The sequence below is a fragment of the Phocoena sinus genome, chromosome 8, assembly GCF_008692025.1.
Source record: "Phocoena sinus isolate mPhoSin1 chromosome 8, mPhoSin1.pri, whole genome shotgun sequence".
Lineage (NCBI taxonomy): Eukaryota > Metazoa > Chordata > Mammalia > Artiodactyla > Phocoenidae > Phocoena > Phocoena sinus.
In genome coordinates, this window is record NC_045770.1 from 14313938 (window position 1) to 14328400 (window position 14463).

General features: G+C 43.7%; 1 protein-coding gene across 1 annotated transcript in view; it reads left to right on the forward strand.

Moving 5' to 3' along the window:
* The window catches only part of JAML (junction adhesion molecule like), a 31655-nt gene that overhangs the window by 15177 nt on the left and 2015 nt on the right, over positions 1 to 14463 (forward strand). The window contains exons 5-9 of the mRNA XM_032640636.1: positions 2961 to 3073; positions 6625 to 6862; positions 10494 to 10632; positions 12693 to 12753; positions 14221 to 14304. Of these exons, the coding sequence (XP_032496527.1) occupies positions 2961 to 3073; positions 6625 to 6862; positions 10494 to 10632; positions 12693 to 12753; positions 14221 to 14304 (635 nt within the window). The remainder of the gene's footprint in view (positions 1 to 2960; positions 3074 to 6624; positions 6863 to 10493; positions 10633 to 12692; positions 12754 to 14220; positions 14305 to 14463) is intronic.

A 14463-nucleotide genomic window follows, 5' to 3' on the forward strand; every position in this document is an offset into this window, starting at 1 on the left:
AGGAACAGTCTTTGGCTTCAGGAGAGCTTGCTGTTTAGTGAGTGAACTAGAATCTGGACGCCCTGCTCCCTGCTAGCTAGTTTAGGTCCATTCTTTCAATGAGCTCCTTTGGAGCACCCTGTCCCCGTCTCTGGTGATATTCAACACACCTGTTCAGTTGTGTCTCCCCTGCTCACCTGGATCTGTGTTCTTGGTCCCATGACCAGCCCTAGACACAATGCCTGGCATAGAGTAAACATTCAGTAAACATTTGTCAAATGAAGGAAATTCTTAAATTAGCATCCCTCACTTGAATCTGACTTCTAAAAAATGGAAGGGTAGAAGGAATTGTAGAAGGTGGCCTCTGGCCTCTCTCCTAATTTTTCCTACTTTTTTCAATTGCATTTTTCTTTCGATTTTAAATCTATGGCTCTCCGGGAAGAAGAAATGAACCAACTGTCTGTGTCCCCGAAGGATTATCTTTGAGTTACCCCTTTCTACTTTGTTCTCTGATACTGGGCCTGAGGACTACAAGCATGTCCTACAAAACCGGTGCCTATTCCTGCTTAGAAGAGACACAGAGGGAAGGAGCCCAAAGGAGGCAGTTTTAAGAACTGAGTCCATGGGAGCAGGCTAGAGCAATTTTAGGGGTAGTCAGATTTCCCAGTAGCCAGTGGAGCAACTTGTATTTACTTTTCCTTTTCAGCCGGCGTGGGAATAGCTCTAACTCCTGACCATTTGCCTGGTGGCCATCTCCTTCCATGTGAAAACTCATCTAGATTTCCTCCACAAAGTTTATCCTTCAGTTTGTAATTTTTCTGTGTTTCTATTACTTCAACTCTTTTATTCATAGTTCTTATTTTAAACACTATAGGCAATTTTCTTTTTTTCTCTTTCTTCCTTTCTTTCTTAGGAATTTGCTTCCATTTTATTCTGTGAAAGGATTTTAAGGTATCTGAATGTGTGTGTCCTCAGATTATATAATTATACTGTATAGATATATTGTACAATAGTTAATGAAAAGTATAAAGAGAACAAAAAGTAATTTTTATTCAAACTTGTGCATTTAATTTCAGTCAGATGATCTTCATTTTTAAGATTCAAAATTGAATTAAAGTTTTCATATCAGTTGAATTGCTTGAACAGTGTTTTGAGTTTGGTTTAAAATTTTGGAAAATATGTTGTTCAAGGAGAGAAAATATTCTTATTGATGGGATTCGTGCACATGGTAGGTAGAACAGTATGTGAGCTTTAGGTGGCCTCTGGATCCCTAACTTCATTACTCTATTATTTTTATTCATTCTAATCTCTTTTCAATTTGTAAAGGTCTATGATTCTAGAAGGGAGGCAATCTAATGAAATAATTAAAAGCCCATTTTTTGGAATCACACCTAACAGTGCTTTAAATCCTAATTTAGAGAAAGTTCCTAATATTTGGAAAACAAAATTTCAGTGGTATAGACAATTTTCTTACAAATAAAAATAATATTAACTTCCCATATTTTTGCTCTAGAATCAGCCATCCTTCCACTTATGTGAGGTGGTAACAGTAAAGGGAGTGAGAAAGTGTGGGCTTTGTTTTCACTCAGGCCTGGGTTTGAGTGCTGGCTCTGCCTTTTACCGGCCATGAAGCTCTGGGCTCTTTCACTTTCTTCCTCTGTGAAATGGGAGAGTAATAGCGCATATCTCAAAAGATTGTAATGACTAGGTGGTATCCTAGGTGTCTAGCACATGCCTGGTATGTTGAAGGAACTCAGAATGTTCAGTTCTTATTATTGCATTTAAAAAATAGGGTTCAATTCTTAATATACTCATAGATTTAGAAGGTGTTTCCTTCCCTATTGGTATTCTTTGCAGTGAATTTTTATTACTTCCAAAATAATTCCCTCCATAGAGTTTTGAGTTCATAATATTTTCTTTTGCTTTCCTCCCATTGTGCATCTTTCCTCCTGGGTGGGAAGTTAATGTTCTCCCAGGGACACAATTTGGATGAAAAGGTTAGCTGATGTACTGTGTTCCTTTATGAGCTCCGCTTAATGCTCTCTTGAAGGAACTCTGTCCAGTTAAGACCTAGGCTTGTATCTCCCTTAAATATCATCCTGCCTTTCTTTTCTTAATTGACTTTGTGGTCGATTTGTATAGAGCACTATTGAAAAATCAGAAGCATCGTTCCAATTGTTTTCTTTTTCAGGGACTTGTTGAAATGACTAAAGCAGTAAACATATGATGGGGTCAGCTGCTTATACAAATAAGCAGGAGGAAGAGACTATTTGTTGGAAAGCCAGGAGCAGGGGAAGGGGGAGCAGATGGGGAAGTGGGGGCAGGGATTAAAACAGAAAGAAAAGCCAAGAGGAAAACTGTCTGTTGTCTAGGCCTAATTAGCAAGCAGTCCTGTGACCTGTACTCTAGCCAGAATTGTCCTAAGCAAGTCCTAAGACAACTTGTAGAAGAATAAAAGAAGTTGAAGAGGGTTACCCGTGATTCAGTTTTTCAGCTAGGAGAGCCAGTGGATTATTTATAAGAATGAGAGTTATATAACTTTCCACTTCCTGTTTATGTTAAGCAGATGTGGGTATCTAAGTTGGTGAACAGAAAGTGGGGGGCTTCAAGGTTTTCTGTACTTTCTTTATTACAAGCTTGAAGTGGAGTTGGGGCTTGTGGGAGAGGTTCTAGAAAAGGAGAAGGATAAAGGAATTAAGAGAACCAGAAAGTGTTTACTGAAGTCAGTGGGACCCCAATGTTGGTAGCTAGAGGGTATTGTCTTATCCTTGGGGTATTGTGTGGATTTGAGTGAGAGACCTCTGAGTATTTTGACCACACAGAATAATCAGGATCGTCTGTGGAAGGAAAGTGTGCAGTGTTTGGTGGTGACATTGATTTTACTGTTGAGGATCTTTGGCTAAATATTATCTCTTCTAGAAGTTCTTTGGCTTCTATAGATTATACCTTGAGTTTGACTTGATTTATCATTTTATCCCCAGAGCTCATGGCTCATGTGGGTGATTCGACTCAGATGGGATGTGTTTTCCACAGCACAGAAGAGAAACACATGACCAGGGTAGACTGGATGTTCTCATCAAGAGAGCACACCAAGGTAAGGAGGAGAAACCCTCATTGTGTATAAGAAGCCCCTGGCCGATGCTGTCAGGACAGAGCGGGGAGATCAAGAATGCAGGCATCAGGTGCCATGTGGTGGTATTGTGAGGGCTTGGGCTTTGGACCTTGGCAAAGCTGGGCCTCTCAGCTCAGCCACTTGGCTGGGCAATTTCAGCTTCCGGTTGGGAAAAATGACTCTGATGAAGATGAAGAAGTAGATGCTGTTGCTGCTCAGCTTTTCAGGTTGTCAGGACGCATACAGGAGACAGCTGGTGTAAAGCATTTGTACAGGACTTGGCCACTGCATTTTAGTTGAATTCCTCTTCTCCCTTCCCCTTTTCGTAGAGTCCATGGGATAGCAAGGGGGATGATTTTGGTGGCCTAGCCAGGAAAGCAATGGGCTAGGCATAAGCGCAATTGCATTCGTATTCTTTTTTTAAAATTAAAAAAATGTTTTTGATTTTTATTTTTAATTAATTTTGATTGGAGTAGAGTTGCTTTACAATGTTGTGTTAGTTTCTACCGTACAGCAAAGTGAATCAGCTGTATGTATACATATAACCCCTCTTTTTGGGATTTCCTTCCCATTTAGGTCACCACAGAGCATTGAGTAGAGTTCCTGTGCTATACAGTAGGTTCTCATTAGTTATCTATTTTATACATAGTATCAATAGTGTATATATGTCAATCCCAATCTCCCAGTTCATCCCATCCCCCCTTCCCCCTTGGTATCCATGCGTTTGTTTTCTACATCTGTGTCTCTATTTCTGCTTTGCAAATAAGATCGTCTATACCATTTTGCATTCTTATTCTTTTTTTAAAAAAATTTATTTATTTAATTTATTTATTTTTGGCTGCGCTGGGTCTTCGTTGCTGTGCGTGGGCTTTCTCTAATTGCGGCGAGTGGGGGCTACTCTTTGTTGTGGTGTGCGGGCTTCTCACCGAGGTGGCTTCTCTTGTTGCCGAGCACGGGCTCTAGGCGCACAGGCTTCAGTAGTTGTGGCGCGTGGGCTTCAGTAGTTGTGGCGCACGGGCTCAGTAGTTGTGGCACACGGGCTTAGTTGCTCCACGGCATGTGGGATCTCCCCGGACCAAGGCTCGAACCTGTGTCCCCTGCAATGGCAGGCGGATTCTTAACCACTGCACCACCAGGGAAGCCCTCTTATTCTTATTTGGGTTATTTTTGTGAGTTTTCTTCTGTGCCCCATTGCCCCATTTATGTGATGGAGGGAATTTTCTTTATCTTCATGGATGCTTCGAATGTTGGGATTAGTAGGTCCTGGGGGCCAGGTTGAGGAGTACTTCATGGGAACTCTGAAGTAGTAAACAGCAAGTTAGTTCATTAGACCAGTAGATGTCAACTATGGCATAGTGATATCCTGATGAGTCAAAGTGTGTTGTAAGAGACATCTCGGGTAACTTATTGTTAGTAAAAGTTAAGGTACAAAGTTTAGAAAAGATTTAACTTTTATAAATGAAGACATATTCCAGGTCATCCCTACAAAAAGTCATTTATACTCACTTGATTCCTATATGCTGAGTGGGTCAGAAATGGTGGCATCCAGATGTAGAGAACAAACGTATGGACACCAAGGGGGAAAGTGGTGGGGGTGGTGGTGGGATGAATTGGGAGATTGGAATTGACATGTATACACTAATATGTATAAAATACATAACTAATAAGAACCTGCCGTATAAAAAATAAATAAAATAAAATTCAAAAATAAAAAAGAAATGATGGCATCATGGTGGGGTCTGGTGAATTACATGTAGTTCCAGATTCACTTCTGGAAACTCGTCATGCATTTATATGTCATCCACCAATTGAGACACTGCAGAAAATAGGATGAGAGTTGACGTTTTGGGTTGTGAATTTGAATCACAAGAGACAAGCCAGGTCTTTTCATTCATGTTTCTGTTTGTATGCCCATTTCCTTTTCTTAAAAGCTTTTAAAAAATAATAATATTTATATAACTTTATAAAAAATTCCAACACATTTATTTAACAAGTGTTTTTAAAGCATCTGCTATGCAGTGAATACTCAAAGCTCCTGCCCTGATGGGGGACTTACAGTCAAGATGGAGGGACAGAACCGAGGGGCAGGACAGGAATAAAGACGCAGACATAGAGAATGGACTTGAGGACACGGGGAGGGGGAAGGGGAAGCTGGGACAAAGTGAGAGAGTGGCATGGACATATATACACTACCAAATGTAAAACAGATAGCCAGTGGGAAGCAGCCACGTAGCACAGGGAGATCATCTTGGTGCTTTGTGACCACCCAGAGGGGTGGGATAGGGAGGGTGGGAGGGAGACGCAAGAGGGAGGGGTTATGGGGATATATGTATGTGTATAGCTGATTCACTTTGTTATGAAGCAGAAACTAACATACCACTGTAAAGCAATTATACTCCAATAAAGATGTTAAAAAAAAAGATGGAGGGATATACATAGTAAAACAATGAAGAAATAAATACATGATATGTCAGGTAATAGTAAGAGCTATGGAGAGCAAGAAAGCAGGGTTTTGTGGTTGTTATTTTATGTAGGTGGTCAGGGAGACCTCACCAAAAAGGTAACATTTGAGCAGAGGTCTCAAGGAAGTGAAGGAGACAACCGTGCATCTGTCCAGGGTGGAAGAGTGTTCCAGGCAAAGGAAGCAGCAAGTGCAAAGGCCCTGAGGCCAGTACTCAAGGAGCAGCAAGGAGACTGGTGTCGTTGGAGTGAAGTGACCCAAGTAGGTGAGGAAAAAGCCAGTAGAAGATGAAATCAGAGAGGAGATGGGGGTGGGGCAGCTCATGGAGGACTTTGTACTTTTAGGAGAAATGGAGGGCTATTAGAGGGTTTTGAGCAGAGGAGTGATACAATTTAACTTATATTTCTAAAGGTTCATCTGCTGAGAATAGACTGTAGTGGGAAGTATAGAGGGATACAAGTTGAGAAGCTCTTGTAGAAATCCAGGTGAGAGATGGTGGCTTGGACCAGACTGTGGAAGAGGTGAGAAGTGGCTAGATTTGGGATGTATTTTGAGGGTAGAGGATTTGTTGTGGGATTAGATGTGAGTTGTTCAAGAAATAGAGGAGTTAAGGATGACTGCAAGATTCTTAACCAGAGCTTAAGGAAGAAGACGTTGCCATTTACCAAAATGGGATGGATAAGAAGGAACTGGTTTGGGGGAGAATTTTGGAGTTCAGTTTTAGACATGTTTCAGGTGCCTATTGGAAATCCAACTGGATATGTCATAAAAAGTAAAGGTGTACTTTTACTTTTTTTACTGGAGAAATGCAAAAAACTGAAAGTCTCTCATTCCCACTTTCCTCATCCCTCTCTTGAGATGGAAGAGTTGTTTGTGGTTTGGTGACATCCTGCACAACTATGTGCCCGCAGACACGTGTGTCCATGGATTTGTGTTACTTAATACCTTCTGATAATATCTTTACTGTTTCCACACACAGAGTCTGTGAGTCCTGAGAGCTCCCCCTCTCAACCTTCCCCGCGCCCCTCTACCCCAGCCCTTCAATCTCATACGTTTTAACTTTCCCTTCTAGGAGGAGATTGTGTTGCGCTATTACCCCAAACTCAAGGCAACCATGGGATACCCCCAGAACTGGGGCCGCTTCCAGAACCGTGTAAACCTGGTGGGGGACACTTCCCACAACGATGGCTCCATTATGCTTCACAGAGTGAAGGAGTCTGATGGAGGAAGTTACACCTGCAGTATCCACCTGGGGAACCTGACAGTCAGGAAAACCACTGTGCTGCACGTGATCCTGAAAGAGCCTCGAAGTATCTAACATTTGGTTGGAGAGGGAGGAGGGGCCTCATAGCTGGTAGGCAGGGCCAGGACTAGGGTGAGGCTGGAGAGGCTTCTAGGGTGCAAAATTTAAGGAGGCATCACTCCCAGGTGCTGTACTTGCCCGAACCTGAGAAGCCCAGCACTTATCAGGCACTTGTACCCTGTACTTGCATGACCTTGAGTGTGATGCCTCCTTAAATCTGGTGCCCTATGCACCTTACTTGCCTCACCCTAATTCTTCCCTGCTGGCAGGTCAAGGAAAAAAAAGCTAATATTGAGTGAACACCACCCCTCTGCCAGACCTCACTCATTAGTGTAATATACTAAGTTAAAAGTACAGGAGCTCAGAGATGGATTGGAGTTGTTTTGACTCGGCTTCAAGGGAGATGCTCTCTGCTCTGTAGTGGAAAGGAAGATGATCTCGAGCTGGTGAGAGACAGCAAAGAACAGAGAGAAAACAGGAAGGGGTCAGAACCAAAAATAGAGGGGTTTTCTGATCAAAGATTCTGTATTCTGGCGAAACACTGTGTATTAAGGCCATTGGTGTGTAGGAGAGTAAAGACTAAATTGTGTTGACTGATAGAGGTTGATAAGTAAGGAGTTCAAGTTAAACCATAACCCAGTTAGCAGTCAGGATGTGGCCTGTGGACTTTGCCTTTTGCTAGGGACCCAGGGCTTGGCTGTGGTTGGTTGAGGGCAGGGATAGAGGTGAGGGTGCAACGCACCCCAGTACCTCTGGCCAGAGACTTAAGTCTATGGAGGCGACTTCTTGCCAATAGCAAAGAATCCCAGCTGGAGAGGGAAGCAGACAGATGGCTTTCTTCACTCTCAGAAGTCTTAGCTCCACTTCACAGAGAAAATAGAAGCCATTAACGGGAGCTCATTCAACTTCGGAGCCCTCCCCGCCCACAAACGGACCTACATCCGCTCCCATCGTCATCCCTGCCCTGCCATCCTGAGCTCCCTTCCACCCAGGGCTTATCTGAGCCCCTGTGCTCAGGTGGTGCTCTCTCTTCCTTCTCAGGATCCTCACAGCATGGCTCTTTAAGCCTGTACTTTCCAAGGGCTTCTAGCACTCAGCACAAACATACGCTCCACTCTTCCTCTTACCTGTGTCCTTGTCTCCTTTAGCTCTCATCCTATATCTTTATTTTTCTTGAAACAGCTTTTTTGAGATACAACTCACATACCTTACAATTTACCCGTTTAAAGTGTACACCTTGATGGTTTTTAGTATATTCCGAGTTGTGCAACCTTCCCCACAATACGTTATGTATTTCTTTCTTTACACAGCCAGATAGCTTGCTAAAGGGCTGGACATGGTGTCTCCTATCTCATCTCCCATTAATTGATAGCACACTGCATTCAGTCTTCTGCTTCTACCTCTGCTCTAGCGTAGATCACCAATGGTACTCTAAAGGCACATCCTTGACCTTCTCTACCTCAGTAGTATTGAATACCATGTTCTATATACATTCAATATATTCTATGTTAGATACAACTTTATCTGTCTGCCTATCTATCTCTATGTATTATATGAGCTCCACCCAAATATTCCACAAATACTCAAATACAACATATCCAAACCTACCCCTCTCACCTCTCCCCAGCCCATCTCTTCAACCTCAGTTAATGCCACCACCATCTACACGGTTATCCAACTGGATGCCTGGGAGTTGTACTTGATTCTTCCCTTTCCCATGACCCCCAGTCTAACAAGTTGACAAGTCCTGTCATTTCTACTACTGACTTTAAAAAATATATATATCTTTATTGGAGTATAACTGCTTTACAATGTTGTGTTAGTTTCTGCTGTACAACAAAGTGAATCAGCTATACGTATACATATATCCCCATATCCCCTCCCTCTTGCGTCTCCCTCCCACCCTCCCTATCCCTCCCCTCTAGGTGGGTCACAAAGCACCGAGCTGATCTCCCTGTGCCATGCGGCTGCTTCCCACTAGCGACGCGTTTTGCATTTGGTAGTGTATATATGTCGATGCTACTCTCTCACTTCATCCCAGCTTCCCCTTCCTCCACTGTGTCTTCAAATCTGTTCCCTACGTCTGCGTCTTTATTTCTGCCCTGCCGCTAGGTTCATCATACCTTTTTTTTTAGATCCCATATATGTGCATCAGCAACCCGTATTTGCTTTTCGCTTTCTGACTTACTTCACTCTGTATGACAGACTCTAGGTCCATCCACCTCATTACAGATAATTCAGTTTCGTTCCTTTTTATGGCTGTCTACTACTGACTGGATCTGCCTCCTCTCCCATCTGTCACCGCCGCCTTATTCTGGCTGTCTCATCCCCGTCTTGGACTGTAGGCCTCTAACAAGTCTCTGCTTTCATTCTCAGTCACTACCCCTCATTCTTCATGCAGCTCTGAGTGCCATCTTTCTCAGTAACAAATCTCAACTGCTTATAATCTCTCAATGTCTTCTCCGTTGCCAAAGAAAAAAATCCAAACTCCTCATTGAGATAATCAAGGTCCTGCATGACTTAGCTCCTGTTATTTATCCAGCCTCAGTCCCCACCACACCGACAAACACAACCTTTGAACCAGACCCATGGAACTCTTGCTAGTTTCTAAAAGCACCATCCTGTCACCTAAAAGCACCTAAGAGGGCCTCCCTGGTGGCGCAGTGGTTGAGAGTCCGCCTGCCGATGCAGGGGACACGGGTTCGTGCCCCGGTCCGGAAAGATCCCACAGGCTGCGGAGCGGCTGGGCCCGTGAGCCATGGCCACTGAGCCTGCGCATCCGGAGCCTGTGCTCCGCAATGGGAGAGGCCACAGCAGTGAGAGGCCCGCGTACCACAAAACAAAACAAAACAAAACAAACAAACAAGAAAAGCACCTAAGAGCTCCAGACCTTGGGTATAAAGTCCCTACCATCCTTCCCCATACTGTTTGCCAAAAAAACCTTGATGTTTCCTTTAAGACTCAGCTTAAACTCTTAAACTTTTGCTGACAAATTCTCAGGTTCTGCTCCCATAGAATTGGGTACCCTTTTCTCTATGCTGCTCTGTACTCTATATGGACAGCTCTCAAAGCATCTATAAGCAGTCTGTGGTTTTCTGTTTACATTGTCTCTCTCCTTGAAGGCAGGGACCATGCACTATTTGTCTTTGTATCTTCTGTGCCCAGTGATATCTGGCACCCAGGGGGTGTTTGATGTGTATGTTCAGAGTGAACTGAGGAAATGAGTGAAGGGTGCCATAAGGGTGGAAGTGCTTTACTTTGTATCATGACTATGGGGCTGAGTGTTGTAGAGCAGGCTCTAACATGTCTGTTATTTCTGTCATTTGGTAAACCACATTTTAAGATAGAATTATTAATGTGAAAGGAAACTCTACTGTAGGTGAGGTGATATTCTCTTTTCCCACCGACCTTAGTCTACATTTTAACGGTAAGCGGGGGCGGGTGTGTGTGTGTGTCAGCGGACTTTGGTTCTCAATCTGATGGGGACAGCTGGAGTCCTAGTGTTTCAAAATGGAGTGGAGTCTGACCTTCTCCTCCCACTTCTGACGTGGCTGTTGCTACTTGGCCTAGAACTGGTGAGGCTCCCAGCTCTTTTCTGGAATATTGAGGCCCTGTCATTACTTCTCTCCTTTCCCATGCATTGGTGACCTCAGTAACCCTCAGACCTGAGATCCTGGGCGGTAATCAGCTGGTGATCATTGTGGGAGTTATCTGCGCCACTATCCTGCTGCTTCCGGTTCTGATATTGGTTGTGAAGAGGACCTATGGGGATAAGAGGTACAGGGCTGCTCCCATCTCTTGGGCTGGGGGGCTGGAGGTGCCTCTAGCCTGAAGTGGAAGAGAGTGATAAGGCTCTAAGTGTGCCATTTTCACAGAAGGGGGTGTTTTAAACCAGAATCATCTGTGGTTACCACATTAGACGTCATCGTATAGCGACCCCACCCCCTTTGCTCACTGTTATCCTGAAAGGCCTTGCACATTCCCACACCATCCTCATTTTACAAAGATTACAAAGACTTACAAATGTTGGTCCAAGTAGAGCACAATTAAGAGTGTAAATCTTATGCAAGAACCGTAATGGTGCTGTTCAATGCCTGAAACGATTTTTGGATTGTCCACAGTATGTATATACTTCGTAGAGAAGCTCAGACTTTGAGGGTTGTCAGTGGCTTTATCTGAAGGACCACATTTTAATTATGAGAAGCTACTTTTGAATGAATGGCCTCAGGTCCTAAATTATTTATTGTTGAAATGTGTTTTTAAAGGCTTGAAATTCTACCAGTACCTCAGAAATACACCGATGCTCTGGGCACGGGCACTAGTGTTTCACTGGCTGTTGGCAGGCTCATATCCTTCCGTTTATCCAACTATTGATGAACTATGTTGCTAGGGCAAATTGACTCTCTTTTTGAAATAGTGTCAATGGGCAAGAACCCCCATTAAGACTGAGGAGTGCTGACTTTTGGGACTCCTTTCCCCGTGGGACATGTATTATCCAGAAACTGCTGCTGCCTGCTAGGTTTGCACTTGACTCCCCGGGGGCTCTCTGACTTGGTTTTGAGCTTGAAGGTCTTTGCTTTGGGCATGTGGACAGCACTGAACCAAGAGTTAGACAACCTGGCTTTCCCTATCAGCTCACTTCCCTGCTCTGGGCCTCAGTTTCCCTCAAAATGAAGAGCAGCATTTCCACGTCTGTCTACTAGTTTATTCTAAAGAAATAGTCGGACGGATGTGCCGAGACTTGTGCATAAACGTGGTTGCTGTAGCAAAGATTATAATTAAAAACTGAAATCATTCTCAGTGCCTGTCAGAAAGGTAATGATTCAATGAATTGGTATTCCATTCAATGAAATACCGCATGGCTCTGTATGTAATGATGCAGAAAGATGTCCGAGGAGTAGTATTATACAATATATAGAATGATCTCATTTTAATAAAAAAGCATATTACGTAATTCTCTCTTCAGCAGCATATATACTAAATATATTTTGTGTGAGTATACTTATGCTTGCATTGAGAGAGGTTTGGAAGGATAATTCTAAAATGTTAATAGTGCTATTTGAGATAAAAGAAAAGGTGGGTGCTGGGAGGGTAGGGAGTTTACTGGGGCTTCAATTTCAGACTGTCTACATTTCTGTATTATTTGAGTTATTTTACAATCAGAGCATACAACTTTATAATCAGAAAATACGATTAAAATATTTCTACTCTGAGTCCAAAAAATATACATTCCTTTCTAGCTTTAACCCTGGTTGTTGTTATTTTTCTTTTCTCGCTCCACCTTAGGCCAAAATAGGAAAGAAAGGAAGCCTATTTAGTGGCAAATGCAGAAGGCAGGTGGTCGAGCGATCAAAGGCCAATGGCAGGGAAGGGGCCGGAGCTCCCAGCCCTGGGTGTTTGAGGGGATAATTCTGCTTGGCCTCCTCCCTGGGAGAAAGAAGCTGGAAGCCTTTGAACCGGTGTCTCGCTGAGCTTCTGCTGCTTCCTGCTGGCTCAGCTCCATCTCCCCAGTCCTCGGAAATGTTAAAATCGAATCCCATGGCCCCTCTCTATTAATTCACTTAAAATTGTTATGGGCAGAAAACTTGTTAGTGTGACAATAGAGAGGTTGAAGCTGTCGTTCAGCCTAAACTATCTCCAGATGCCTTTCTGCTCTCGGTGAAAGACATGCATCTCTCAGATCTCAAGCGGAGCTGGGTAGCGTGGGCTGTAGGTGTCTGGGAGTAGTTCCTAACCTGGGGTCTCTCTCTTCATAAAACTCTGTGTGGTCTCATGTTGTCAGCCTTGGATATACGGTGCTGGCTGGGTAATTCCACATGCTTTTCATGCCTTTGCAGTTCAGTAACTTCCACGACCTTGGTCAAAAGCCTGGAGAACACAAAGAAGGCAAATCCAGAGGTAAGAGAAGAACTCTGCCATTTTGCTGCTGTGCTCAGTGAGGGCAAGGTGGAGGCTGCTCCAGGATTCAGGTGGTGTGAACTGTGTCTCACTCATCGTTATGTCTCGGCGCATCCAGTGCCTGGCACAGAGCAGCGGCTCAGAAAATCTCCATCACTGCAATGAGTCCCTGGGAGAGTGAGTGGCGTGGGGCGGACAGGGCCAGTCCAGCAGCCCAGTACATCCTTGGAGGACCCTGGGAAAGTCCCAGTTCAAGCCCAGCCCTGCCACCTCCCTGAGCCTCAGTTTTCTCATCAGTAAAATGAGTTTAAGGACAAACGTATTTGCCCCGTTGTAAGGTTCAAATAACATGATGATAGGCAAGTGCTTTGTAATCTATGAGGCATGGTATCAATATAAAGGATGATTATGATCCATTCCAGAGTTAAGTGAAGGAGTTAATTGTTCAGATTAAATATTCAGGGACCTTTAGAAAGAGAGGATCAAGAACTTTTCCAACCATATTAGTTGTGATAAATAATTGCTACCAGGGACTGAGAAATGGATTAGTTTCCTTGAACTCTTTTTTTTCCCCTTTTGTTCTTTCTTTTCTTCCCTCCTCCTTCCCTTTTTCCCCCTCCCTCCCTCCTTTCTTCCCCCCTTCCTTCCTTCCTTCCTTCCTCCCTCCCTCCCTCCCTCTCTCTTTCTTTCTCTCTCTCTCTTTCTTTCCTTTGAAAAACTCCTCTTATCATATTTACCTTTCCATCTTTTGGGCTGTTTGTGACCCAAGAGTAGGATTTTCTCACAACATAATGCAGGGGACTCCAGAAGTCCAAGACTTTGTCAGTGGATGATATCACTTCTCCAAATAGTGACAGGAATGGGAATCACAAAGTACCTCTGTCCTCACAGATGTGAAGTTCAGTGAGGGCTGTTCCTGGCATATAAACCATCTGGAAGAGATGATGACAGTTAGCTGCTGATGGATGCCGTCCTGCCATGACTCTAATTAGGAGGAAATAATCACAAAGTACAAATAATTTGGCAAGATAAGAATTTTCTGCTGCTACCTCAATGCCCATCCAAACAAAGATGTTTGATTTTTTTTTTTTGGCCATGGCATGCAGCACGTGGGATCTTAGTTCCCTGACCAGGGAGCGAACCCGTGCCCCCTGCATTAGGAGCGTGCAGTCTTAACCACTGGACGCCAGTGAAGTCCTAGATGTTTGACTTTTGAACCAAAGAATTTGGTTCTTAAGATAGTGCTCTTTGCTGATGAGCTAATTTTCTTAATTTCCAGGAAGTCTGAGGACTGGAGTATTGTGACCTATGATAATTCTCTAGCTCTTAGTAACCCTCTGACCTATGATTTTGGTGGTTGATGCCCTGGAGAACCCCTGTCCCCTTGAAGAGTGGTAGATAGCCTTTTCTCTGGCGTGTAAGACTTGTTGAGTTTTAGGAATATTTACATGATTTTCTCCCCTCTAGAAACATATCTACTCCTCAATAACCATGCAAGAGGTGACTGATGAAGAATCAAGTGGGAAGTCAGAGGCCACCTACATGACCATGGTGAGGAATATTCTGGGTCCACCCAAGCCAGGCATCTGGAGGCAGAAAAAGGAGCTGGGAAGGATATGGCAAACTCATGGGGGATGCACATTGCTAGGTCCCCTGGGGAGGCCACTCTGCTGAGGGCAGAGATTTTTCTAGGTAGTAGGAAAGGGTGAG